At 55.0% G+C, this 27,374-nt stretch overlaps 2 protein-coding genes across 4 annotated transcripts in view; both read left to right on the top strand.

Annotated features, from left to right (window-relative positions):
• SYNGAP1 (synaptic Ras GTPase activating protein 1) overlaps positions 1-21,499 on the top strand; it is a 29,736-nt gene extending 8,237 nt beyond the window's left edge. The window contains exons 4-19 of one of the 2 annotated variants that reach the window (XM_021684573.1): positions 3,857-3,948; positions 4,431-4,552; positions 6,313-6,466; positions 6,683-6,781; positions 8,168-8,794; positions 8,936-9,080; positions 9,307-9,451; positions 10,958-11,194; positions 11,334-11,535; positions 11,750-11,928; positions 12,598-12,639; positions 13,037-14,111; positions 14,510-14,683; positions 16,340-16,551; positions 17,671-17,761; positions 21,353-21,499. In XM_021684573.1, the coding sequence (XP_021540248.1) occupies positions 3,857-3,948; positions 4,431-4,552; positions 6,313-6,466; positions 6,683-6,781; positions 8,168-8,794; positions 8,936-9,080; positions 9,307-9,451; positions 10,958-11,194; positions 11,334-11,535; positions 11,750-11,928; positions 12,598-12,639; positions 13,037-14,111; positions 14,510-14,683; positions 16,340-16,551; positions 17,671-17,761; positions 21,353-21,499 (3,743 nt within the window). Of the gene's footprint in view, positions 1-3,856; positions 3,949-4,430; positions 4,553-6,312; positions 6,467-6,682; positions 6,782-8,167; positions 8,795-8,935; positions 9,081-9,306; positions 9,452-10,957; positions 11,195-11,333; positions 11,536-11,749; positions 11,929-12,597; positions 12,640-13,036; positions 14,112-14,509; positions 14,684-16,339; positions 16,552-17,670; positions 17,776-21,352 lie in introns of both variants that reach the window. The other variant, XM_021684574.1, reaches the window with a different exon arrangement.
• Positions 21,500-24,296: 2,797 nt separating this feature from the next.
• ZBTB9 (zinc finger and BTB domain containing 9) lies at positions 24,297-27,022 on the top strand. 2 transcript variants are annotated; one of them, XM_021684575.1, is made up of 2 exons: positions 24,297-24,388; positions 24,571-27,022. In XM_021684575.1, the coding sequence occupies exon 2, from the start codon at positions 24,655-24,657 to the stop codon at positions 26,071-26,073; it is 1,419 nt and encodes a 472-aa protein (XP_021540250.1). In that variant the 5' UTR covers positions 24,297-24,388; positions 24,571-24,654; the 3' UTR covers positions 26,074-27,022. The 2 variants fall into 2 exon arrangements, with proteins under 2 accessions (XP_021540250.1, XP_021540251.1); XM_021684576.1 differs by lacking the exon at positions 24,297-24,388 and adding an exon at positions 24,461-24,487.
• The last annotated feature ends 352 nt before the right edge of the window (positions 27,023-27,374 follow it).

Raw genomic sequence — 27,374 nt, 5'->3', positions numbered from 1 at the left:
CGTGTGCGTGGGCGCGGGGAGGGGGGTGGGGAAGCCGCGGCGGCGGCGGCGGCGGTGGCGGCGGCGGCAGCTGCTCCCTCCGCATGTTCTCGCTGCATCTTCCGAGTGGGGGGAGTTATGGTAACTGGAGAGGGGCAGCGGAGGTGGGGGATCGGGGACCGGCTTCCGGGGGGCCAGGGTCGCGAGCACGCGGGGGAGGCCGGTGTGGGATGGTCTCGGAGACCCTTGGTGGAGACGGCAGCCCGTGTGTCCGTGTGTGTGTTCGTGTCCATGCTCGTGTCCCCCGTGTGTCGATGCCATGTGTACCCGGGGCCCAGTTCCTCATGCACCGTGTGCAAGCCTGTTCTGTCTCATCGTGCCTGTGTCCGGTTCCTGCCTAGGAGGCCGCTGGGCCGGCCACTGGCCATACTGGTACATGTCACCTCTGACCCTGAGCTTGCATGTCCCTGGTTGGGGCTCACCTCCAGTCAGTCTCCTGTGTGTAGGGATGTGTGGCAGCATGAGCAAGATTTTCTCTGTCCCTGGTGGCAGGTGTGTGTCTTTGCATGTGTTCCATCATTGGCCTGGGTATCTGTGTCAATCCCAGCACGGGTGTCCAGGGCGTGTCTGGATGTGGGTGGTGTGCAAGTGGGGGAAGGAAGTGAGAGTGTGTGAGTGGGCTTCTTGGAATCCTACTATGTGTGAAACACCTTTGGGCTGGGCAGGTGTGAGCCCCTGGTCTGTCTGGAGTGGGGACAGAAAAGGTGTAAAGGAAAGGAGTGGAGAGAAAGTGGAAAAGTGGGGAGAAAGGAGGTGAAGAGGAATGAGGGAGGTTTGGCTAGGAGAAAAGGAATAGCTGGAGAATGGGAATGTAGGAGATACTTGAGCCAGAATGAGGAGAAAAGAGGATAAGAGAGCTTAAGATGGGGAACTGGATAGAGATGGAGGGAGACCGGGTCTGGGAGCTGGGGAGGAGGGGTGGGGAGAGCAGAGAAGCCTGTTAGTAAAGCTATCTGAGAGAAGTAAGGGGCAAGATGAGAGAGGGCATTGGTTCATGTAGGCTGTATAGGATCAGGCTTAGTTGGATGAGGGATGGCCACTCAGGCATGGAGGCTGGCTCATGGTGAAGCCTGTCACCATAGGGACTGTCATTAGAGCTTCCTGTCCCCAGCACAGAGTTTTGCCCCCCATTTCTCTGCTCTCTCCAACTCTGTTCCTCATCCTGCTCTGGCAACCTCCCTTCTTGGCTCCCCTCAAGAGCTGCCAGCTGGGTATGACAAGGAAGAAAGGCCAAAGGGAAGGTTAGGGATCTGGCAGATTGGAGGGCAGGGGGAGATTCTGTGGGTGATGGCAAGATTAGAGAGGTTGGAGAGGCGGGAGTCCAAGCCCTTGCGGTTTGTGTGTGAGAGTGCAATTGTGTGTGTACACGGGGTGTGTACATGTGTGGGTGTGTGCACAATGCCTGTGTTACGGGTGCGTGTAGGTGGCTGTTATGTGTGTGCATGTGTGTATACATCGTGTAGGGATGGGACATGGAGACCCAGGATTGCAGTGTACGCTGACCAGGTTTGCTGTGTGTGTGTACACGGGTATGTGCTGTCTTTTCTGTACATGCCACTGCATGCAGCTTTCATAACAGAACGTTTCTGTCACTCTCTTTTCTCTACGTGTTTTTCTTTTTTGTGGTAGTGAAAGTCTCTGTAAGCATTTGTGTATGTGGTCTCCAAGTACCTGTGACTTACGTGTGAGTTCATGGATCTTAGTTCCTGGTAACATGTGTAAGGTTATGTTACTTTCAAGAGCCAAGTAAACCAGTTAGCAAATTTGTTCTCTTTCTGCCAATTCTTTAGTTCCAAAGCAAAATTTTAGTGGATTTAAAGTTAGTCTTTGTGCCTTTATTAGAGGAGCTTGCATATGAAAGTAGTGCCTGAGTTTGGTTCTTTGGAACGAGAGTGAGGCAACCATACCTAAAAAATGCAGAGACTAAGAAAAAATATCCTGACCCCTTAGATGCATTGTTGAATGTGTCCTAGAAGGGTAATTGATGCATTTGCTCCTCGTTTTTTCCTCCTTGGGGAGCAATCATGGATGCCTGCATTGGAATCAGACAAGGGCTGGGGGAGAAGAAGGTTGTCCTGAGATGGAGTGGATATGGTCATACTTCCCATGTGAATGAATGGTGTTTGCGCTTTTGGGGTACCAGGATGCCTTGCTGTGGTTGGCATCACAGTATACTCAAGCATCTATCTTAGAGATTAAACCGACTTCGTGTATGTGCGTGTGTTAGGGTTAAACGTCCATTTCTGTAATGTGCTGCCCACATGATTGCCCAAGGGACTGGGGCCACACGTCCACACCAGCAGCTCTCATGTGGGTGTCTGGGTCGAAATGTGTACTCCCCTGTTGCGGTGTTCACATATGTTTAAGCATGTATCCCATGGAGTATGTGGGCCTCAAGGTCTCAGAATGTGGATCTGTGGCACCCCCGTGCTCACAGTTGTCTGTATGTCTCATAAGCACCTAGATCCCTATTTTTTGTATCGTGGTTATATACACGTACCCCCACAGTTCAGTGTATGTTTCTGTGCTCTACACATTGTTCCCAAGGGTCTGGCAAGGGTCCCTCTGTCATGGGGCCCACGTTTTTGTCGGCAGACCTTCTAACACCTGGGTTTTAGAGGCAAAGGGAAGCTGGAGACTGATTCTAGGGCAAGTTGCTGGTGATTTGCAATTCTGGGAGCAGACAGTGAAAATGTAGCTGTGGTCCTCCCTTGTTCTGGAACCTAGAGAGTTAACAGGCAGCTCTTCCGGTCCCCCCCTCCCCAGCCTGTAGCTTCTTGTTGCCGTGGAGATGGTAGCCCCGCCCCTGATGCAGCACCTGCCCCCCCATTGGCTGCAGTGGTGACTGTGGGGCTGAGGGGGGAGCCCAGGCCTGGGCAGCCATTCTGGAGCTGGAGCCGGAGCTTGGCATCCCCCCACTTTCATTCTCCTCTAGCCCCTTGGCCCCTCTAAATTCCCTGGCAGCAGAGCCTCAGCTTCCCTCCTCGAGGTGCCACCCCTCTAGACTCTTGGCAGTCTGAGCTTCATCCGCATTCTCTTCCCCTCCTCCTCCTCTCCCTACCCTCACTTGGGAGTCCCCTGAAGCTCCACTGCTCATCCTCCCCACTCCCTGCCCACTCCCCCACTCCCCTGCATTCTTTTATTTTTCTCTCCCTCCTCCTTCCCTTCTGAGTCCCTGCCACTGCAGTGCACGTGGAACCGGCCCCTTTTCCCCTCCCCCCCCATCTGCCCCTTCCTTGGATTTTCTGTCCCCAGGCTTCTTTTCCTGCCACTCCTCACAGGTCTCTTCTAAGACGTCCCCCTCCAGACCAGGGAGGGGGTCATGGGAGGCAGCCCTGGCTCCTCAGACAGACAGGGGTTCCAGGAGAGGGGAGCAGGTGGAAGATGTGCCCAGCTGAGGGGAGAGGAAAGCCTGCCTATGGGCAATGACCTTTAACCCAACTTTCCCCCCCAGCTAGCCCCTTCCTGGGGGGGTGGGCACCAAGGACCTAGCTTCCGTGGATCTTTGGTGTCCTTTAATCACTGGGGTTTTACTGACCCTCTCAGCCATGCCCTTCTGCTGACTGCCAGTCCCAGTCATGGGCCTAAGGCCTCCCACCCCGTCCCCCTCGGGGGGCTCCGGCTCGGGTTCTTTACCCCCTCCTTCCCGCCGCCAGCCTCTCAGCCGCCGCTGCTCTTCCTGCTGCTTTCCGGGGGGTAGGTGAGGCTGGAGCTGAGGGGCAGAGGGAGGTGGGTGAATGGGCTGGGGTCAGAAGTGGACACCTGGGCTAACAGCGACCCCTCCCAACCTCCCTCCTGGCCCTTTTCCCCTCTCCAGAATACCACTTGGGTCGCTCGAGGAGGAAGAGCGTCCCAGGGGGGAAGCAGTACAGCATGGAGGCCGCCCCCGCTGCGCCCTTCCGGCCCTCGGTGAGTGAAGGCGCCTGCCAGATGTGGCTCAGCTGGGCCCCCTCCCCTCCAGCCCCAGCTGAAGCCCCAGCATTCTGAGAAAGGGGGCAGGAGGGAGAGAGAGACAGAGAGAGAGTGCACTTGCCTCTCCCCACCTCCTTGGTTTCCCCCTCCTTGGCTCTGTCCCCCTGCTTCTCAGACCAGACCTCCCACCTTCTCCAAGCTGGTGTGTGTGTGTGTGTGTGTGTGTGTATGTGTATGCGTGCGTGTGCAAGCTGGTGTGTGTGTGTGTATGCGTATGTGTGCATGTGTTCCCGCTTGCACCCGTTGGGAGAAAGGAAGACAAATTGGTAGCAGGACTCCAATCTCCATTTCCTCATCTCTAGAGACTTCCCTTTTCCCCCATCCCACTTTCATCCAGGGACTCTTTACCAGCTGAGGGCTGAGTAGGTAGCACTGACCCTGCCCCAACCCACCCATATCCCCATCTCCCCCCACCCCAGCAAGGCTTCCTGAGCCGGAGGTTAAAAAGCTCCATCAAACGCACGAAGTCACAACCCAAACTTGACCGGACCAGCAGCTTTCGCCAGATCCTGCCTCGCTTCCGAAGTGCTGACCATGACAGGTACAGGGGCTGGGGTGGGTGGGGTGAGTTGGATGCAATATAGGGCAATATAGGGGGTTCTTGGGTGAGATTGGAGGGAAGGGGGTTACCTGGGTGCAGAGAGTGAAGGCCCTGGATTGGCTGAGGGATGTTTTGGGCCAGGGGACAGAATGGAGAAGAGGCAGCAGCAGGAGAGGGGCAAGGTGCAGGGAGAGGACAAGCAGAGAGGCAGGAAGGGAAATGAAGGTGAGGCCAAGGAGGGACTCTTCTGGCCAACAGAAGGATGGGTTGTAGCCCAGGACTGAAGGAGCTGTACAGGACAGAGAAGGAGTAGAGGAGCCTGGAGGGAACATTGAAGGAATCCGGGAAAGGGGACAGTGGGCTAGTAGGAGAGGGAGCAGTGTGACCTAGGGAGAAGGGGTGAGAGGGGATGGCAGCAGGTTGGAGTGGGGCTGGGGCTGGCAGAATCCACTGGAGGAGGGAAGGGGAGCAGGAGGGAAGGGGAGGCTGGGACAGGTATACAGGTTGGCAGAACAGGGAGGGGAAGCTCTAGGGTTAATCATGGACTGAAGTATGAGGAAGAAGCCCTCAGAGAATTTCGGAGGGTACTGTCTCTGAGGCTGGGGTTGCAGGAGATCTGATATTTGCTTCTGTTGTCTGCTTCTTGGGGTCCCTCTTTGGGTTTCCCTTCACCCAGTCACTCCCCAGGGAGAACCCTGTCCTTCCTTTTCCCCCATGTCTGGCCGCCCCCAGGATTGGGCAGGTAGGGAGGTTGGGATAGGTGAGTCACACCTTCCCCTGCCCCCTCCCATGTCACCAGAGCTGGATTTGGGCCTTGGGGGGGGGGGGGGGGGGGGGGGGGGAGCGTCGTGCTGACGGCAAAGGAGCCCAAGATGACGGGGCTGCTATAAATAGCTTCATGGAGGCTCCCACACCCGAGCTCCCCCTCCCGCTTTCCTACTGCTCTCCACTCTTCCTCCCCTAGCCATCTCCCAGCCGCTCACTATCCCATCCCTCTGTATTGTGTGGCCCGTCATCCGTTCCCTCAGCCCCCTTTACCTTCTGTTGTCTGGTGCAGTCTCTGCTTGTCCCCCCATCTCTGTTCCCACGCCCATCTTTCCCGCTGCTCCTCCTCGTCTTCTCTCACCCTCTGTTTTTCTGCATTCGGCTTTGCCCCCACCTGCTCCCTCCTGCCCTACCTCCCCCTCTTCCCCAGGCCCCATTTTCCAGCTCTTCCTTCTCACACAGCTTTCCCCTATTTCTTGTGATTTATCCTCCTTCTTTCTTCTGATTCTGAGAAAACTTGTCTTCTTCTTGGATTCATTCATTCTTTGAATCATTAAATGTTTTTTAGGTACTAGCTGTGTGCCAGGCCCAAACCAACATCTTCTTTTGTACTTTTGGTTCTTTACTTCTACTTTCCCCCCCTTATGTTGAGGGTCTGGTTTCAGCTAGAAGTCCCACCTAGAAGTGCTCCAGGCCCACCTGTTCTCTTTTTTTTTCCTACCATGATCTATTTCTGGGTTGAGATATTTCCAGGTGTCCCCAGTCCTCACAGCCCCTTAGGTGTGAATCGGTGGGGTAGGGGCTTCTTAAAGGGTTCTGGCGTCTCTCACTTTGCTCATGTCTTTCCCCAAGGATAGGTCAGCTCTCTTTCTGTCTGTGTCTGTATGGGAAGGGGGTTCAGAAGGCTCTTTCCCCAGGTATCTATCCTAGAGTTGGCCCCTGGGTGTATAAGAAGAGTGAGGCCCTGACCCTGTGGTCTGACCCTTCCCTGCCAGGGCCCGGCTGATGCAGAGCTTCAAGGAGTCACACTCGCATGAGTCCTTGCTGAGCCCTAGCAGTGCGGCCGAGGCCTTGGAGCTCAACTTGGATGAAGATTCCATTATCAAGCCAGTGCATAGCTCCATCCTGGGCCAGGAGTTCTGTTTTGAGGTACTGAGTCTAGTGGGCTGGGGAGGGCAGGAATGATGGAGGGTGAGGGCACGGAAGCCTGGAGAAAGTGGCACAGGTGGGGATGGTAAGGAAACAGAAACCTCTGGGGCTGGGAGAGAGGAGGGTAGGCCAGGGGGAAGACATGGCGATAGGGTGTCGGGTGCTTAGGAGTCACCTCCCCTCTGGAGCCCCATCTCAACCGCCCACCCCTCTCAGGTAACAACGTCTTCAGGAACAAAATGTTTTGCCTGTCGTTCCGCGGCCGAAAGGGACAAATGGATCGAGAATCTACAACGGGCAGTAAAACCCAACAAGGTATCGGGAGTAAAGGAGACACAGACAGCATGGGCAAGGCAAAGGTCAAGCCACAGGGGAAGCTGGGGGCCTAGGGGGCAAGGTGAGCTAAAGGGAAGGGAGGCTTGGGGAGGAGGGGACCTGGATGAGCAGGAGGTGACCCTCACTTTTCTTTGAGTCCCCATTTCTTTTACCATTCTTTCTGCCTCATGGTCTGTTACCATAGAAGTCATAGATTTGGAGCATTGATCCACCTTCCCTGTAGGCAAGCAGTGCCCCACCAACACCCTGACAGCTGGACACCTAGCCCCTGCTTGCCACGGGAATGGGGTTTATATGGCAATTAGATGATCTCTAAAGTCCTTCTGGCTCAGAAATTCTACAAGTCTTTTTTCTTCCCAAGGCTTCTATTTCCTAGGAGAAATGCTCCCAGTTCCATCAGCTCTTCTCGAATCCCAGGTTCCAGTGAGCTCATAGTCCTGGCAACCCTCCTCTGGGGGAATCCCTTGTTTTTCATTGTCCAGAACTAGACCCAAGAGGCTGGATGCAGTCTGACCCATGCAGAGTCCGAACACTGTGTTCTCTTTACGCAGCAGCATCCCCTGAGCTTGACTAAGACCTTGTGGTCCACTGCATCCCCTAGGCCCTTTCGCACTAACTCTGCATATAGCCTCACCCATCCCGTATTTATACAACCCGCTTTTTTTGTTTTTGCTATCAATCTCTGATTGTCTTTGGAGGGCTCCCCAGTTCTCCCCTTCAAATTCCATCTTATTATTTTCGGTTTATTCCTCGAGCTTTTGAAATTTTTCCTGATGCTGATTCTATTGTCTGATATATGAGCCACCATCTGTATTAGTTGTCTAGGGCTGCTATAACAAATTACTACAAATTAGGTCACTTGAAATGAAAGAACTTTATTCTTCCACAGTTTAGGAAACCAAAAGTCCAAAATGAAGGTGCTGGCAGAACCTTACTCCCTCGGAAGCTCTAGGAAGAATCCTTCCCTGCCTCTTTTTGTTTTTTTTCGTTTTTTCTTCCTTGCCTCCTGATAGCTCCTTGACTTTATAGCTGCATCTGTCCAATTTCTGCCTCTATGTGCCTCCGGTTTCTAAATCTCCCTCTGCATAGAGAAATGAGGCATTGGATTCTCTAATCCAGGATGAATACATCTTAATATGAGTAGATCAGCAAAGACCCTTTTCTCAATGACGGCCACATTCACAAGTTCCAAGTGGACATGAATTTTGGAGGTGGGGGACACTATTCAACCCGGTACACATCTTCTTGGCCTTATGATTGCTGTCTTAGAGACCCTGTCTCGTTTTCTCACTGCCTCTCCCCTTTTGGTGTCTCTGTCTCTCTCTCCCTTCCCCTTTATCCGCTGTGCCCACCCCACCACCCCAGGACAACAGCCGCCGGGTGGACAACGTGTTGAAGCTGTGGATCATAGAGGCTCGGGAGCTGCCCCCCAAGAAGCGGTACTACTGTGAGCTCTGCCTGGATGACATGCTGTATGCGCGCACCACCTCCAAGCCCCGCTCGGCCTCAGGGGACACCGTCTTCTGGGGCGAGCACTTCGAGTTTAACAACCTGCCGGCTGTCCGCGCCCTGCGGCTACATCTGTACCGTGACTCAGACAAAAAGCGCAAGAAGGACAAGGCGGGCTATGTCGGCCTGGTGACTGTGCCTGTGGCTACCCTCGCTGGGCGCCACTTCACAGAGCAGTGGTACCCTGTCACCCTGCCGACGGGCAGCGGGGGCTCCGGGGGCATGGGGGGCTCAGGAGGGGGCGGGGGCTCGGGGAGTGGCTCAGGGGGCAAGGGCAAAGGAGGCTGCCCGGCTGTGCGGCTGAAAGCGCGTTACCAGACAATGAGTATCCTGCCCATGGAGCTGTATAAGGAGTTTGCAGAGTATGTCACCAACCATTATCGGATGCTGTGTGCAGTACTGGAGCCCGCCCTGAATGTCAAGGGCAAGGAGGAGGTGGCCAGTGCACTGGTTCACATTCTGCAGAGTACAGGCAAGGCCAAGGTGAGTGCTGTGCCCTCAGGAACAGGTGACCTGGGAGTGGGCACTTGCTGGGGAGGGCGGAATAGTAAGGATAGGGCACTCTGTCTTCAGAATGAGCTTGGGTTGTACAGAGGCTGACCCTTGGATTTTCCCGGGCCTCAGGACTTCCTTTCAGACATGGCCATGTCTGAGGTGGACCGGTTCATGGAACGGGAGCACCTCATATTCCGCGAGAACACGCTTGCCACTAAAGCCATAGAAGAGTACATGAGACTGATTGGTCAGAAATACCTCAAGGATGCCATTGGTATGGCCCACCCTCAGGTCTTCTTCCTAAACCTACCAGATGCGCATCCCAACCCTAAACCTGGCTACTCCAGACCCCAAGTCACCCTTCCTCAGCTTGATGCTTCCAAGCCTAGAGTCCCCGGACTCCAGCCTCCAACCATGGGATTCCGAGATTCCCCAACCCAGGCAGCCCCCCTCCTTGCCCTTGGCAAGTGTGCCCACCCTCTGTTGTGCCCCCACCCCAGGGGAATTCATCCGTGCTCTGTATGAGTCTGAGGAGAACTGCGAGGTGGACCCCATCAAGTGCACGGCGTCCAGCCTGGCAGAGCACCAGGCCAACCTACGGATGTGCTGTGAGTTGGCCCTGTGCAAGGTGGTCAACTCCCACTGGTGAGACTGGGAACGCTGGGTGGGGGCCGGGTCTGGGGTCGTGTGTTCATCTGTTCATCCATCTGTCCATCCGCAAAGAGGGCTGAGTACTAGTTATGGGCAAAGTGGTGTGCTGGGGGCTGTAAAGCAGACAGAGAGGAATGAGGCCTGGCCCTGCCCTGAGAGGGCCTCACCCAGAATGAATAGGGACAGAGTAGATAACGCGGAAAGCCACAGAACAGCTGTAGTGTGTGTGAAGTGCCAAGTGAGGGTTCCCCCAGGAAACATGAGGTCAGAGAAGGCAGAGCTTTGATTGGGATAAGCAGGGAAGGCTTCATGGAGGAGGTGTCCCCCGGGGCTGGGGGGGACTGGGTTGGGTTCTGATAACGTGGATATGGTGGGCAAAGGAGACATTGCAGGAGAAGGCTGTAGGACGGGCACATGCGTGAAGGTGAGCGGCCCGGGAGCTTTCCGGGGCCAGCAGTTAGCTCAGGTTTAATGGAACCCGTGGCTCCTAATGGAGAGTGGAAGAAGAGGTCCGGACAGGGGGGATGGAGTTAAAATCTGGAAGTCCTCAGCTGCCAGGCTAAGGAGATTGAGTTCACTGGTAGGTCATGGGATGCCATTAGTGGTGCTGGTGCCCAGAAGTATCACGAATGAGAAGATTAATCCTTAAGTGGTGTGGAGTGTGGGGAGTGACTGGAGTAGGGAGAGCGAAGTGCAGGCTAGTTGGGGGTGATTGTTGTTGGATGACATGGGGATCAGGACGGTGGCAGGGAGGGGAAAGGGGGCCCACTGTGAAGGCCCCTCTGAGGAATGGATCAGCTGGAGTTGTCAACTGACTGGGAAGAAGAGAGCTTGTCTGTGGGGAGTCAAGGATGACTCAAGAGGCCATGAGGCTGGTGTTTGAGACCTGTGGCCTCATTGACAGAACCAGGGAAGTCAGGAGGAGGAGCTCATTGGAGGTGTGGGGGCGATGGTGAGCTCTGTTTTACACTACACGAGTCAGTTTAAGGTGTCAATGGGACACTGAAGTGGAACGGGGAGGTGGGGGAGTGAGTGCTGAGCCATTGCAGGGAGTGGGGATCATGCAGGGGCACCTTCATCCCCATTTCCCTGGAATCCAGAAGAGTTGGGGGGTCCGAGCTCCCTGTACCTCAAGTGACCCTCCATCTCTCTCCCATCTCTGTCTCTCCCTGGTGTCTGTTTTTCTTCTACTCCTCTCCTTGTCTCTCTCATACACCCTCCGTCCCTCTCCCGCATGTCTCTCTCCCCTCACCCTCTCTCCCCCTCCATTTCTCTCTCCCTGATCTGTCTGTTTCCTCTGCCATAGGCCTCTTCTTCCAGCAGCCTCCCGTCTTCCTGCTGCAGTCCCTCCCTCCCTGTCTCTCCCCGACTCTGTTTCCACACCCTCACCTCCTACCACCCCCCTCAGCATGTTCCCTGGAAGCTGAGGGTCTCTGGGGCTCAGTCCCGGTCTCTCTCTTTCTTTCTCTCTCTCTCTGTCTCCCTACCCCTTTCCCTCAGCGTGTTCCCGAGGGAGCTGAAGGAGGTGTTTGCATCTTGGCGACTGCGCTGCGCAGAGCGGGGCCGGGAGGACATCGCTGACAGGCTGATCAGCGCCTCGCTCTTCTTGCGCTTCCTCTGCCCAGCCATTATGTCGCCCAGTCTCTTTGGGCTCATGCAGGAGTACCCAGATGAGCAGACCTCACGAACCCTAACCCTCATCGCCAAGGTCATCCAAAACCTGGCCAACTTTTCCAAGTGAGGGAAGCCTCAGGCAGGGGTAGGGTGGGGCTGGGGGTGGTCAGGAAGGGTCTCCCGAGTCCCCCAGAGACCCTGAGACGGGTGGGAGTGAGGCCTTCTGTGTGTGTGACCTCTACCTTCTGGATGCCTTGGCCAGGTTTACCTCAAAGGAGGACTTTCTGGGATTCATGAATGAGTTTCTGGAGCTGGAGTGGGGTTCCATGCAGCAGTTCCTGTATGAGATCTCCAACCTGGACACGCTGACCAACAGTAGTAGCTTTGAGGGTTACATCGACTTGGGCCGAGAGCTCTCCACACTCCATGCCCTGCTCTGGGAGGTGCTGCCCCAGCTCAGTAAGGTCAGCAGATGCCCCTCTGCCCCCTCCCCAATGTCTCCAGAGGCTCCAGTGGCCTGAGAGACTACCCCCTGCACAGATTTTTCTCCCCTCCCTGTCCCCAGATGTGTCTCTACCACTCCCCCAGTTCAGACATCCTTCCCCCCGCCCCCCACACCCTCTGGGGCCCTCTTAGAGCTGGGTGCTTAGCCCCCAGGTAACAGCCTCATCCTTCCAGGAAGCCCTCCTGAAGCTGGGCCCACTGCCCCGGCTCCTCAATGACATCAGCACAGCTCTGAGGAACCCTAACATCCAAAGGCAGCCAAGCCGTCAGAGTGAGCGGCCCCGGCCTCAGCCTGTGGTGCTGCGGGGCCCATCGGCTGAGATGCAGGGCTACATGATGCGGGACCTCAACAGGTGAGTACCTGGGACCCCACACCTTTGCCCTAGGAGCCCCTACTTTTCTGTTCCGGATACGCTTCACTGGGCCCCAGTGCATCTCTCTAGGGCTTGAAAGAAAGGAACAAGAGGCAGGCTCTCTGAGAAAATGGTAAAGAGACAGGTTAGGCGGAGAGCCCTTTAAGGCCAGAGGGAGCAGGAATCTCCCAGCCCTGGGAAGAGTGACGGGGCTCCTCCGGCTCCAGCTTGTAAGCCTGGGGCTTCCTGCTGCTAGCTCTGATTTGCCTAGTCCCTCCGCCTGCCCATGCCTGTCCCAGAGCCGAGGTGCTGCCAGACATGTTGGATCAGCCGTGTACTATCCAAACATTGAACGATCTGTACTGGTTGGTAAATAAGCACTATCCCAGCCCCCCACCAGAACCGAGCAGACCTCGGTCACGATCCAGCACTGGAGAAGTAACATGGGGACCCTAGCAGGGCCTCCTGAGACCCAACATCCATTCCAGTGTGGCGGCCTCAGCTGCTGCTTATTCTGCTGACCACCCTGCTTGTCCCTCCGCCCCGGTCTCCCTCCATGATGCCATACCCATTCCACCATTCCCGCCTCTTGTTCCATGCGTCCACGCCTTCTGCCCACCTCTCTCCTTCTGTCTGTCTGTGCTCGCCCCTCTTCCCATCTCTCTCCAGCTCCATCGACCTACAGTCCTTCATGGCTCGAGGCCTCAACAGGTGAGGGGCTCTCCCCTCCCCCGCCCCCTCTCCTCTCCTCTCTGCTCCCCTCCTCCCACTCCAGTGGCCTTCACCTTCCTCCTCTCCTCTTCTCCTCCATGCACCCTCATCAACTCCATATCTGCCCGGACCTGCCCCTCATCCCTCCTCTTGGTGCCCCCATCTCCCCTCCTCTAGGCCTCACTCCCTTCCTGGAGGGACCTTTTCCTTTCCTTTTTCCCATGTATCCCCTTCCCATGCTCCCTGCCGGCCCTCTCCAGAGCTGCCACCACCAGCTCCCCGCCCTTCCCTGCGGGTCCCACTTCTCACCCCAAGGCCTGTGCCAGACCACAGCAGGCTCAGTTGCCAGTGGCCGTGGCCTCACCTCCTGCTCGTATGCCCCTTTCCCTTCCCGCAGCTCTATGGACATGGCTCGCCTCCCTTCCCCAACCAAGGAAAAGCCACCCCCGCCACCCCCTGGTGGTGGTAAAGACCTGTTCTATGTAAGCCGTCCACCCCTGGCCCGGTCCTCGCCAGCATACTGCACAAGCAGCTCGGACATCACAGAGCCAGAGCAGAAGATGCTGAGCGTCAACAAGAGTGTCTCCATGCTGGATTTGCAGGGTGACGGGCCCGGCGGCCGCCTCAACAGCAGCAGTGTGTCCAACCTGGCGGCCGTTGGGGACCTGCTGCACTCAAGCCAGGCTTCCCTGACTGCAGCCTTGGGGCTGCGGCCTGCGCCCGCTGGACGCCTCTCCCAGGGGAGTGGCTCGTCCATTACAGCAGCTGGCATGCGCCTCAGCCAGATGGGTGTCACCACGGACGGTGTCCCTGCCCAGCAACTGCGCATCCCCCTCTCCTTCCAGAACCCTCTCTTCCACATGGCTGCTGATGGGCCAGGCCCCCCAGGGGGCCACGGAGGGGGTGGTGGTCACGGCCCACCTTCCTCCCATCACCACCATCACCACCATCACCACCACCGAGGTGGAGAGCCTCCCGGGGACACCTTTGCCCCGTTCCATGGCTATAGCAAGAGTGAGGACCTTTCCTCAGGGGTCCCCAAGCCCCCTGCCGCTTCCATCCTTCACAGCCACAGCTACAGTGATGAGTTTGGACCCTCTGGCACTGACTTCACCCGTCGGCAGCTCTCACTCCAGGACAACCTGCAGCACATGCTGTCCCCTCCTCAGATCACCATTGGTCCCCAGAGGCCTGCCCCCTCAGGGCCCGGAGGTGGGAGCGGCGGTGGGGGCAGTGGTGGGGGTGGCGGGGGCCAACCGCCTCCATTGCAGAGGGGCAAGTCTCAGCAGTTGACGGTCAGCGCTGCCCAGAAACCCCGGCCATCCAGTGGGAATCTGTTGCAGTCACCGGAGCCGAGCTATGGCCCCGCCCGTCCGCGGCAACAGAGCCTCAGCAAAGAGGGCAGCATTGGGGGCAGCGGGGGCAGCGGTGGCGGAGGGGGTGGGGGGCTCAAGCCCTCCATCACCAAGCAGGTATGTGAGGGTGGGAGGAAGGCCAAATGGGTGAGGAACAGGGAGGGAAGGAGGAAGTGGGTTGGGGAGGTGGGGGCAGCATAGTCTGGGGTTTGAAATTATAGTGTCCTCACCTCCTTTCATTCATTAAACAAATTGTATATAGAATCCCTGCTACGTGCCATGTCCTATTCTAGGCACTGTGGGTTTGACAGTGAACGCCACACAAACCCTGCCCTGGTGGAATTCGCCTCTCCAGAGGGGAGACATGATAAATAAATAGCATTCACAAGGGCATCAACACTAGAGCAGGGGAACAAGACTAGGATGGTCATCTCCTTTGGCAGCACTCTCTCCTAAATGCACCTTGCCTTCTCCCACCTTTCCTCTCTCTTCACCTCCACCTTGCCCCATCCCAGCATTCTCAGGCGCCATCCACGCTGAACCCCACCATGCCAGCGTCCGAGCGGACGGTGGCCTGGGTCTCCAACATGCCTCACCTGTCAGCTGACATTGAGAGTGCCCACATCGAGCGAGAAGAGTACAAGCTCAAGGAGTACTCTAAGTCGATGGATGAGAGCCGACTGGACAGGGTACGCTGGGCCCCTGACCTTCCCGTTACCCACAGGGGAAGCCTCTAGACGCTTTTCAGGGAAGCACCGGGGGTCAAGTAGTTACAGTAGAAAGAAGAAGAGACAAAGACCTGATCCCCTTTCTTGAGAAGGCTTCAATCTTCTAGGGGAGGCTGGGCACACACAGTCTGTTGGAAAGCCAACTTCCAACTTTATTTTGTGGCTTCTATGCATCATAGACAGTTTGCAGAGAAATATTTTATGTTATAGCTTATTTCCGTGTTCCTCCCCAGGGAGAACATAAGCCCTGGCTCCTATGACTACTCAGGAAAGGGAGGGCTGCTCTACCAGCAGTGTGAGCTGCTAAATTGGGTGGGGGGCAGAGGGGTTGCAGTTGTACTACAAATGATGTCTAGCTTACCCAGTGTTTGTCCCACCGGCATAGGTGACAGAGGGTCGGTGTTGGAAAAGTGGTGTGTATTGGCCCATGTGTGGAAAGACCAGACTCTCAGCTGGTGGTGACCCAGAGCAAAAGACAGCAAGAGCTCAGGGACACACACAGATAACTTAGCAGAAAGTTCCTTGGGGAAGCTGTCGCTACAAGGACTCTGAAGAAGAGGGTGGCTGTAGGATTAGCTTAATGTAAAGACTGTAGGGCCCCAACTTGGGGGGAGCAGAGAGAGGTTTCTTAGGAGCTGTGGTCTTTGAGCATAGGAAAATGTTGGGACTGATCTAGATGGACTTGGTGTAGCAAGTTCCCTGAGAGAAGTAGGCCCTAATGCCCCAAGGTAGCCACCTTAGGTAATAAATAACATCTCTCTTTTGTGTCTAGAATGGGGTTGATTATGTATGTGTCCTCCTTGGAGAATGAGCAAATACTCTCTCAAACCATTTTTTCTGTTCTATGGCTCAGATGAGCTATTTTTGTTGAGGAAGGCTCTAGACTAGGACCGTCCAGTAGAATTTTCTGCAGTAATGAGAAATGTTCTATGATCTGCACTGTCCAGTATGATAACCACTGGCCACATGTGATGTAATTGAGGAATTAAATGTTTAGTTTTATTTACATTTTAAATAGCCATACATAGCTAGCGGCTACTGTATTGGATAGCACACAGCTCTAGACTCTAGAGCCAATAGGGCAGGTAAAATGACTCTCTTGTGCCCTTCTAGCCCCAGAATTCCGGGATCATTATCAACAGAGAGGCAGTCCTACATTCTCAGCCTGGACTTGTTTGAAGCCCAGACCCGTGATCCCACATAGCCTCTCCTTATCCGATGTCTTTTCTTCCTGGGTCTCCCCCCTGTGATCTGGTTGGATTGAGGAATCACCTTAATCTTTCATTTCTGGGTACGGTCACTCAAGGTGTGTCCTTGAGTCTGTCTAGGTTCTTATGTGGTCCTCATGTGTCCAGATTTACATGTGAGGGTAGGTATATACTTCTCAGGGTATGGGAGCATATGACCTTGGTCCATTTTAAAGGAGCCTTAGTTAGCTCCATAGAACGTCAAACGCCACCGTGTCTGGTATGATCAGCAGGCAGGGAAAGGGCTGCAGAAGGCAGTTGGGATGTCCCTCACCATGCAGTGGCTGCATGGTAGTCAAGGACAGAGACTGGGTGGTGGGGTTGGGGTGAGGCACCCCTCACAGTGCGGGGTCGTGTGCCCGGCGGGCAGGTGAAGGAGTATGAGGAGGAGATCCACTCACTGAAGGAGCGGCTGCACATGTCCAACCGGAAGCTAGAAGAGTATGAGCGGAGGCTGCTGTCCCAGGAAGAGCAGACCAGCAAAATCTTGATGCAGTATCAGGCCCGACTGGAGCAGAGCGAGAAGAGGCTAAGGCAGCAACAGGTGGAGAAGGATTCGCAGATCAAAAGCATCATTGGCAGGTGAGGGGCGGCCTGGGGAGGGGTAGCAAGGGAGAGCCTGAGGCTGAAGAGAGCCAGTGAGCTTCCCCTCCAGCTTCCAGCCCCAAACTCAGGACACCATGAGGAAAGCCCACGACCCTGCTCCCAGAGATTGCCACTCACTCACCAATCACCAGATGGGGAGAAATTTCTTGCTTAATGCATAAATGTTCTCTCCTGATAGAGTAACTTCTGAAGGCCTTGAAAAATGTGCCTGTTACTGTCCATCACTATGTGTCTGGCCCCAGCCTAGGCTGGGACTCCCCACTGGTTATTCTCAATCCAGCCTGTGATGTTCTCCCCAAAACCAAGCAGAGATTCCCTAGCCAGAGTAGGCCCTAGCCATCCCTATCCTCGGTAAACCCTCTCCAGCCCTGAAAAGATGTTCTGTTAGAAAGTGAATGACCCTTCTTTTAGCGTGTGAACATTTTCAACTGCTCTGCCAAGCCCTGGCCTCCAAAGAAGGTGTCTCAGCAAGGGGGTCAGCTATCCTGAGAAGTGGATGGGACCCCAGGCCCCACTCTAACCAGAGCCAGTCCCGTTTTGGTCCACTCTGAATGTAGCTTTGAGTAAGATTAATTAGAAGAAAAAGGCTTGACTTGAAACTTATTTTGAAACCCTGCTCTAATGGATATCCTTGCTGAGAAATCACCTTGAGAATTTTCATCAAAGGCAGGGAGGTGGTGGGAATGATGACTGTAGAGACCCCTCTTGGGCTAGGGGGCATCCCAGGGGAGGCATTGGAGGTATCCTAGGTTCAGTCAGGTAGAATGGGACATGGAAGCCAGGCCTTCAGCCACGGAGGGGCTGTGGGAGGGCACTGTCCTGAATGGGAAGATGTAGGGCTTAGGGGGGTGTCTGGGTGGTAGAGGTCTTTGAGGCCCAGAAAGTGGTCCTTAGCAGGGAAATGTGAGGATCCCTGAGAGGAAGGTTAACACAGGGAGTCTTTTGGGTTGTAACAATGGAAGGATTCTGAGGGCAGAGGAGAAGGACGCCCGAGGCTTTTCCAGAGAGCTACAGGGGTTCCCCAGGATCAGGAGTTCCACCGGCAGGCTCCAAGCCCGTGCCCGCCACTAACCCCACTGAAGCCCGTCCCTTCAGGCTGATGCTGGTGGAGGAGGAGCTGCGCCGGGACCACCCCGCCATGCCTGAGCCGCTGCCCGAACCCAAGAAGAGGCTGCTCGACGCTCAGGTGGAAATTACAATGTCATTTATCTTCTCCGTGTCCCATCCCCATCCATCCCACTGTCCTTCGTGCACTCACTGCACCAGCCACCCAGCCCCATTTCCATCTGTCTCCCACTGTCCTCTGTTTGTCCACTGGCTGCTTCTGGCAGCCCCCCCCAGTGACCCCATCTTCATCCCATCGTCTGTGCCTTTGTCACTCCTGGCAGTGTCAGCCCCATCCCTGTGCCTTCCTGCCCCATCTTTCCCACTCCTGTCTGGGTCTTGGAACATCCACCAGAACCTCAGTCTCTCTGCCCCCGGACCCCACTCAGTTCCCGGCACCCCTGCCCCATCTTGTGCCTGCTCCTGTTCACATCAGGGAGTTCAGCTTCCTGAGCTCTCCTTGAGCCAGAAGGGCTAGAGGCTGTAGTTTGCTGGAACAGAGTATGAGTTCTAGCTTCTCAGGCTCTGAATGGCCCCCATCACCTCTATTCTCTTGGCTTCTCAATTTTCCTGTCTCCTGGGCAGCTTCTGAATAGCTTCCTCTTCTGACTCTTTAGCTCTTGAAGGCCCCTCCCACCCCATAAACTCTCCTTTTTTCGGTATTTAAATGCAGTGAAGGCCTCTGGCCTGTCCCTCTGTTCCTCACACCTGTCCAGCTCTCCAGCTCCCTGCTGCCCTCCCTCTCTTCTCAGCCAGCTTTTGGGACCTCCCTCCTGCACCCTTACCCCTTGCTCTCCCCAATTCTGCTCACTTTCCCACCCATGCTCCTCCTTCCTCTGCTCTGACCGCCAGGCTTCCCCACCACTACCACTAAGGCTCCTGACCCCATGACCCCACTCTCTCCCCCTGCAGCTCCTCATCAGGTAATTCTCCTGGTTCCGCTTTGACCACGGGCGGAGGACACAGGGGGAGGTGACTCCGGACCACTGCAGGTTGGTCGTGAAGCCCACTCCCCTCCGACTCTCTGGAGCCTCTCCCCACCACTCCCCCCCATTGCTGCTCTCCACACCCGAGAACCTCCACAGACCCTACCCTCCTGACACCTTCTGCACAGACCCATTTCCAAGCCACTGCCCAGAGAGAGCACTTCTTGCTGCTCCCGGAACTGCATTTTACCCTGGACAGGCCCAGCACAACCCCACATCTCCTTCGATAAAACCCACTACCCAGCCTCCTCTTAGTCCTCTTCCTCTGCCTCTCCAGTGTATGTCTGTCACCCCCCATTTCACCAGAGCGTCCTTGGGAGTTGGGACGTTGGGGGTGGGGCTTGTTAAGGGGTGGCCGTGATGATGGGTTGGGGGACCCTGGCTAGAGGGGCTGTGCTGACTGCAGCAGGTAGGTGGGGGTTTCCTCTTCCTTCCCTAACCTTGGTTCTCCACGCCTCCTTCCACCCCTCACCGGTTCCTCTCTTCCTCTTCCCTTACATCTGAAGTAGAAGGCATCTGCAGCTCCTGTTGGGCCCCACTGGGTGGTAATTAAGGGTAAGCTAACTCAGGAAGACTTTGGGAAGGGGCACTGGAAAGAATGCTGTTCAGGATATCAGGATATTAGGCAGGGTGAGTGGAAAAGAAGAAACATAAAAAGGAGGCTTGACAGATGTTAGGACGCAGACTGGCCCATGTGGCGTGGGAGTTGGAAGTGGGGTGAGCCGTCTTCCTAGATAAGATCATGGGCTCAGTAGCCATGTGGATTCCCAGGCAGAGATGCCAGGAACAGCATGTTAAGTAATCTCTCTATTCTTCTTGTCAGAGCTCACTCCCCCTCTCCCGCCACCCAGTGGCCTTGCTGTATGCACAGTCCTACCTAAAAACCAGTAAATGTGAATCTGTCAGCCACTGACATCATTTCTGAGGTGCTTTCTTTTCTGTGGGACTGATCTGCAGTGGGCAGTGGCTCCTCACACTGTAATTTTAACTCTCTGCCTGCCCAGCCTCTCTGTCAAAGTAGTTAGTGATCTGTAAACAGATGCTGAAAGGCACCAGGGGACCTCACCATTTAAAGGACTCCTGCAGTGAATTCTTTTGTAAAATGAATAATGGTACCCTCATTTATCTACTTTCTAAATTTGGGTCCATGGGGGTGTAGGGGGCATGCCTATGTTCTGTTGCCAGCAGACAAGCAGAGAGGAGGGAATCTGAGGTTCCCTTCCCCTGCTCTCCTGCCATACTCAGGATCCCCTACCATACGTAATTTCCTCTCTCCCGCTGACTTGGGGAAAGTGTACGAGATTCTCAGCAAGCTAAGGGGGAGGCTTTGCTTAAGGCTGGGGTTTTGGTGACCTTCTGAGAGGTGAGCTCTTTGATTTGGAAGGGAGAGCTGATCTGGGAGCCTCTACTTGGAATGTTTTTGTATCCCACAGAGATATGGTTACACATAACAGGCTAAATGCCCCGTGGCCCAGGAAATAACTTGGACACTTTCTAAATCACTTTTAGGTATTGGTCCCTCTGCAATGCATTCATTGGCTTAAAAATTAATTTTGTGCCTGTATTTTAAAAAGCCAAGTGAACGACCAGAAGTGTAGTAGAGGTGGCTTCCTTCTCTCCCAGCAGAGGAACAGAAGCCAGAGCTGAGGGCAGGAGGCAGGAGCTAGCTGGTCCAGGGGTGGGAGTAGGGTCTGGTACCCCTCTCCCTCTAACCGCGATGCCAGGGAGAGGGATTGAAAGGAACATGGGGGTGGAAAGGAATGAAGCAGTTCTGCTTCCTGGGGACACAGAGATGGAGGCATGCTGTGCCTCTGCAGACGCTCCTAGTCGTTTCTGCCCTTAGCACGAGACAGGCAGCCCTCCCCCAATGTTTTTACCATCGCCCATCACTTCCCTGAATCCATCGCCCCCCACCCCCCAGTACAGTTAAACCTAATTTGGAAAGTTATATTCGAGATGACCACTCTGAACAAGTGACAAAACTGAACGGCAGTGTCTATTTAATGAAATGCATGTCTTCAAAATACATACAGTAAGTAGGACTCGATGAACAAGGCTTTTCCACTGGACGCCCTCAGGGAGCACGCGTTAATGAATAGATAGGATTCAAAAGTCTGTTGGCTAGTACCCTCCTACAGACACGTTTCCACTATTAATTTGCTTAGTACACCCTTTTTTCAGAGCTAAAAGAAAACGCAAGCCCAGTTTTTGTTCAAATTATGAAAAAAGTCCAAATCCATGGGGGTTTGGATTAATGAGGTTTTGCTGTACTGCCTCCCCTTGTTCCCTCAACACAAAGTTCCTACCTCGGATTGGGGGTGGGCTGGGAGGGGTTTCCACGAGGAGGAGGGAGGCTGGGTAGGGGAAGATACAGGGGGTTAGGCCGGGGGTGAGATAGGAACTTGTTTCTTTTGAACTGGTTTCCTGGTATGACTCCCTGGGTTGAAGGCCCATTAGGAGTCAGGGGGTGAGATTCTCTTCTCCCTGATCCCAGAAGATGTAACTTCTACTGCAGGTGAGAAAAAAATAGGAGGATGGGGGTGGGGGGTGGTCCTGGGGGCAGGGAGGGGGACATGGTTTATGGAGTGGGCTGGTTATGGTGGGGGGCCCATGGCTAAGGGGGCTGGCACCCAGGCCCCCGCGAAGCGTCTCAATAAGTCCGCGCTCTCCTCTTTGGTGTCTTGCAGGAGAGGCAGCTTCCCCCCTTGGGTCCAACAAACCCGCGTGTGACGCTGGCCCCACCTTGGAACGGCCTGGCCCCCCCAGCACCGCCCCCCCCACCCCGGCTGCAGATCACCGAGAACGGCGAGTTCCGAAACACCGCAGACCACTAGCCCACCCAGCATCACAGACCTTCTCCCCCCCCATGCACCCCACCCTGGAATAGCACCCACCACCAGGACTGGATGTCGCCGAGGGACAGTGGGATTGCCTCCCTGAATGCCTCCTTGGGGGGCACCAATCCCCCACCCCCACTGCACCATTTCCAGGGGGGAAGAGTGTGGACCCTTAGCTGTCCCCTTTTCCTTCCTGTTGGGGTGCTGCCCCCTGTGACCCCCAGGCACCCTTGCCCCAGGACACCACCTACCCCACACAGACCCCTTCACTCTGGGGTGCTATCCCCATCCTCTGCCTCATCGTTCCCCTGAGCACTGGGGGACAGACCCTCACCCCCACCCTGGGGGTGTGGCACCTCCAAACTTTCAACTTCAGGGTGATTTTTTAGCAGTAACCAGAGCTGACAATCTAACTCCCCTCCACCGCCCCATTTTGGCCTCCCCTGTCCCCTTTGTTATGGGGAGGGGACCCCGGGTGAGGGGGCCCTATTACCCCTTGATTTCTCAGGAGTGTCTGGGGGGGCTCAGCACGCACAAACTCCTTCTCCTACTACTCTTAAATTTACTCCCTCCCCACCCAGAACCCAGATGGGGTGGAGGGGCCACCGGGGCAGGGAGGGGGCGGCAAGGGGGGAACGGGAGTTGTCTCCCCTTCCTCCCACACCTGATCTGCTCTTGGCTGGTCCCAGAGCGGGGTGAGGGGGCTTATGCCCCCCCCTCCCCCAGTGTGTTGGGTGGGGTGGAATTGAAGTTAGGGTGAGGGGTTAGGGTCTAGGAGGATGTGTGTGTTAGGGAGGATAGACTAGTTGATCTGCCCGACCCTGATACACACAGCCCCCCTCGCCCCTCCCCTCTCTCTTCTTGGTCTCTACTTCCAGGGGGAGGGGGGAACTTACTCTAGGAAAAGCCATGTCTCTCTCCCCCAGGGTGGGGGGGACCTGTGTTGGAGGAGGGGTGTTGGGGGCCCCCTTCCATGACTCTGTCCCCCCGGGGGAGGTAGGACAGGGCTGGGCTTCCCTCTCATCCTCCCCCCTCCCCAATCTCCCTCCACCTCCCTCCCTCCCGCCAGCTCCACAATTTTTCGGTGTTTCTCTGTACATAGCTCTCTGGCGGGATAGGGGAGGTAGGATGGATGGGGTTTAGGGTGGGTAGGTCATGGGAGGGGAGAAGCCCCTCCTTGGCACCCCCTCTTCCCTGACTGCTGTCCCCTACCCAGCCTTGCCCCCTCATCCCTTCTTGCGTTTGGTATTGAGACTCTTTCCAGACTTCACCCTTCTTTCTTTTGTATGGACAGTTCCTCTTCAGTCCCATCCCCCTACACACATACACCCAGCCGGGGCCAAATTTATACTTATATAAAAGTTGTAAATATGTGAAATTTTATCCCTGTGCCCTTTCCTTGCTTTCCCAACCTCAGACCCTACCCCTGGACCCCCTTTCCTCCTCTCTTTGGCTGTTGTAATTATCTGGGGTTTGTACTGTACATATTGGGGGTGTGTGTGTGTGGGCTGGGGGCAACCCCTCTGTACAGAGCTTCCTGGCCCCCTCCCCCCCCCACCCTTCTCTCCCCTTCCACCACCCTAAGGGTAGGGAGATGCTCTTCCTACCTGTTTTATTTTGTTTTCTCGTTATCCCTCCCTACCCTATCCCACCCCACTCCCCGCCTTCTCTGTCCTCCACCACTATCCCTTTTTCTCCACTCCCAGCCCCATTTCCTTTTTTTCTGGAGTGTGTGGTGAAACAGAAAAATCATGTTTAATAAACGGAGATTGTTCTTTTATCGCTGTGCTGACTTTCCTAAGTTGGGATCTCCAGACGGACGATCAGGGTCCTGCTTTTTGACAGGAAGCTGACAGCCTGGGAGAAACTATATCCCTGCATGATCCCAAAGTCTCCTCCAGAGTATCATTCTCCCACCCAGCGACGAGATTTATTCTGGTTTTGAGCAGGGGTTGTGCACTGGCCAAGCTTACCCAATCTCGCTGTCCCCTCACCACTGCTCCCCTTAGTCCTAATGAGTAAAGAGGCCAGGGAACAGGAACATTATCTGATAAAAAATTCCAAGTATATATCTGCAGACACACATATACATATATATTTAGTAATTGCCTAGAAATAAGGTTTATTTAATTGCTGGTTAAAATGCTCCCGTAGGGAATGGAGGAAAGAACTTGGTTCCTCAGCAAATCTTGAGTTCTAATCCCAGGCCCATCACTTGCCAGCCTCGGTTTCCCCCAGGAAACAGGACACCAACACCTACCTTGCAGGGCTGGGGGAGGAAACAAGGTGATGCGGACAATGGCTGGCCCACACAATAGGTGCCCACTTAATCTCGCCTTCTCAGCACCTAGCAGGGGGCGGGCGCTATATTTAATCACCCTCAGGGTTTACGGGTCGCCCCCTCCTTCCGGGCTGTGGTCTCTCGAGCCCTGGCTAGCCGTCCTCCCACAGGGGCCGCCACCCCGTCCGCGGCCGCCCGGGGGTCAGAGACCTCCTGCCAGCACCGCCTTCTCGCCCGCGCAACCAATCAACACGAGGCTTGTAAGCCACCGCCTTCCGATTGGCTGCGGCTCTGGCACCGCCCACCGTACCTGACGTTGGCGTCCGGCGGGAAGGCGGCGGCTTCCGGCCCGGGACTGAGCGGTGTCCGCGGACGCGCTCCGACCCCGTGCCGCCTGTGTACCGGCGGGGGCGTGGCGGCGGGAAGGGCATCCCTGCTGGTGCCCACGGTCTCCCGGCGGCCGCGGCTTCCCTGGAGTCGGGCCCTCTGGGCACCGTGAGAAGGAGTGGAGCGGCGCGCGGGAGCCGTCCGGGGCCGGCGAGGTCAGGCGCGTGGCTGGAAGGACCTCCTCAGCTTCCTCCACAGGCCCTGGAAGTGAAACCCCGGTTGGTCTTTTGTTGTGGTCGTTTAGTTTTTCTTTTCTTGGTGGGGGAGTGCGCGGGACTGATCTGCGGAAACCACCACTGACTGAAAAGTTTCCACAGGTTCGGTTGGGGAGGCGGGTGTTGTGTGAGACGTGGTTGCCCTTATCCAGAGCTTCTGTGACCCCCGTCTCTTTCCTCCACAGCCTTCATCCCGCTGGGGGTCCGCCCCCAGCCCCTCATCTCCTGTATTTGATCCTCTGGGATCTCTCTCTTTCTGAGGCGGCCATATGGATACCTCGACGCCCATGCCCCCCGTTCCCCCCTCCCCGACCTGCAACCCTGCCCCACGGACAATCCAGATCGAGTTCCCGCAGCATAGCTCAGTGCTGCTGGAAGCCCTGAACCGCCACAGGCTAGAGGGAAAGTTCTGTGATGTGTCCCTCTTGGTGCAGGGCCGGGAACTTAGGGCGCACAAAGCAGTGTTGGCTGCTGCCTCTCCTTACTTCCATGACAAACTTCTTCTGGGGGATGCGCCACGTCTCACTCTGCCCAGCGTCATTGAAGCTGATGCCTTCGAGGGGCTGCTCCAGCTCATTTATTCAGGGCGCCTCCGTCTGCCACTGGATGCTCTCCCTGCCCACCTCCTTGTGGCCAGTGGCCTCCAGATGTGGCAAGTAGTAGATCAGTGCTCAGAGATTCTTAGAGAACTAGAAACATCAGGGGGTGGAATTTCAACCCGTGGGGCGACCTCTTACCATACACTTCTTTCCACCACATCCTCTCCAGGAGGCTGGTGCATTCGCTCTTCCCCTTTCCAGACCCCAGTGCAGTCTTCCACCTCTACCGAGAGCCCCGTTTTAGGGGAGGGGAGTGAACTGGGAGATGTGTTACAGATTCAAGTTGAAGAAGAGGAGGAGGAGGAGGAGGAAGAAGAAGAAGATGAGGAGGAGGACCAGGGGTCAGCAGCACCCTCTCAGACACCTCAGCCTCAGAGAGTATCAGGGGCTTTTCCCTGTCCTCATGGATCACACCCACTGCCTATATCCACTACTCCCCGCAGGGTTTCAGAGGGCGAGAGTGCACCACTTGAGCCACCTACCCCTCATACTGCACTGCCCCCCAAAGTCTTCTACATTAAGCAGGAACCCTCTGAGCCTAAAGAAGAGATATCAGGAGGTGGAACTCAGTCTGGAGGAACAAAGGAGGAGACCAAAGTGTTTCCTGGAGGGGACACTGAAGGGAATGGAGAGCTAGGGTTCTCATTGCCCTCAGGAGCAGGGGCAGCATATGGAGGAGGAGGAGGTCCATCCTGGAAACCAGTGGATCTTCATGGGAATGAAATCCTGTCAGGGGGTGGGGGACCTGGGGGGGCAGGACAGGCTGTGCATGGGCCTGTCAAGTTAGGAGGTACACCCCCTGCCGATGGGAAACGCTTTGGTTGCTTGTGTGGGAAGCGGTTTGCAGTGAAGCCAAAGCGTGATCGGCACATCATGCTGACCTTCAGCCTTCGGCCCTTTGGCTGTGGCATCTGCAATAAGCGCTTCAAGCTGAAGCACCATCTGACAGAACATATGAAGACCCATGCTGGAGCCCTGCATGCCTGCCCCCATTGTGGCCGTCGGTTCCGAGTCCATGCCTGTTTCCTTCGCCATCGGGACCTATGCAAGGGCCAGGGTTGGGCCACTGCTCACTGGACTTACAACTGACTGCTGAGGCCGTACACTAATTTCTAGGATAAGAGAGCCACTGCTGCTGATGGATACTTTGCCCTCACAACCATCACACCCCTCTTCTGGATCTTGTAATCATGTCAAGAAGATCTATATATTCTGGATATCTTGTTCTTAAGTGTGGGCATCAACCTGGCAGATTTGGGAACTCAGATTTCTCCTCTCCAGGTTTTTGCAAACCACCCCATAGGAAGGTGGTTTACAGGGCATACATAAATTGATCACTTGCCCATAATAGACCTTTCATAAAGGAAACCAGATTTCAGATTAGAAGTTTTGTTTGGTGAGAGAAGAGTTACAGCAAAAAGATGTAAAAATGTTTCATTTGGTCTCCATGAGGTGTTAAAGGAGCTGGTCTCCATGTAGGGATGTTTGATTCCAAGGTCTAATAATTCAGAAACTAATAATGTTCTCGTCTCCCTTGTCATTGCTGAAATGATTTAGGCAGAGTTCTTTTTAAGTACTCTTAAAAAGAAAGAGTACTTTCTTTTGTTCGATCTTTCCAGAAGCCTCTCAGAAGCCTCTTGCTCTGCACCTTCCCAACACTTCTGTTTTTAATTTTGTAGTTAAGCACTTTAACAAATTGAGCATTCCATGTGTCATTCTTAGAACCCTCTTTTTAATAGAGGATATTCCCTCAACAGCCTGTGCCTCTTGTTTATCTTTGTCTACCACTGATCGCCCATATACTGATCACAGTGATTGGAATGTGACCAGTGAACTCAGGAGATGGCCACTGACTTAAAATGCTCTCAGGGTAGCACCACTGTTGAACAAGTGGCTGTTGTCAGAGGCTGAGACAGCACATAACAGAAGGCTAAAGAGTATCTGCACAGTAGGACCACACCCCCTTCCTTTCCTTCCCGCTCACATGATAGGCCCTTTGTTGAGAGAGAAAAAAGTAGATACTGGAATGGGGAGATTGTGACAGTTTACTTAATTTCTTCAAATAAACTTTGCTCTGAAACCTAAGCTGACAATGGACTGGATTGAGTAATTTACGTGGAAGAGACAGCATAAAAACAGTTGCAAAGACTTGGATGTGTTCCTTATGTGGCAGGGTTATGTTGATGGGGGAAGAATGGGATGGTTTCACACTGGTGCAGAGAACACTGTCCTGGATGTCAGTGGGCCAGATTCTAGGCCCTGACCTGCCACCAAATGATCTCAGATAAGTTATCTTTCAGAGTATGAACTGGGGGTTTTTGTGGGGTGGTATGTATCTCCTCACTGGTTCTCTTGTCTTTTTATTTTTAAAGGAGTTGGTTCACATGATC

This window comes from Neomonachus schauinslandi, chromosome 8, assembly GCF_002201575.2.
Source record: "Neomonachus schauinslandi chromosome 8, ASM220157v2, whole genome shotgun sequence".
Taxonomy (NCBI): domain Eukaryota; kingdom Metazoa; phylum Chordata; class Mammalia; order Carnivora; family Phocidae; genus Neomonachus; species Neomonachus schauinslandi.
Note: the sequence above shows the minus strand (reverse complement) of the source record. Positions and strands in the feature narration are given on the sequence as shown.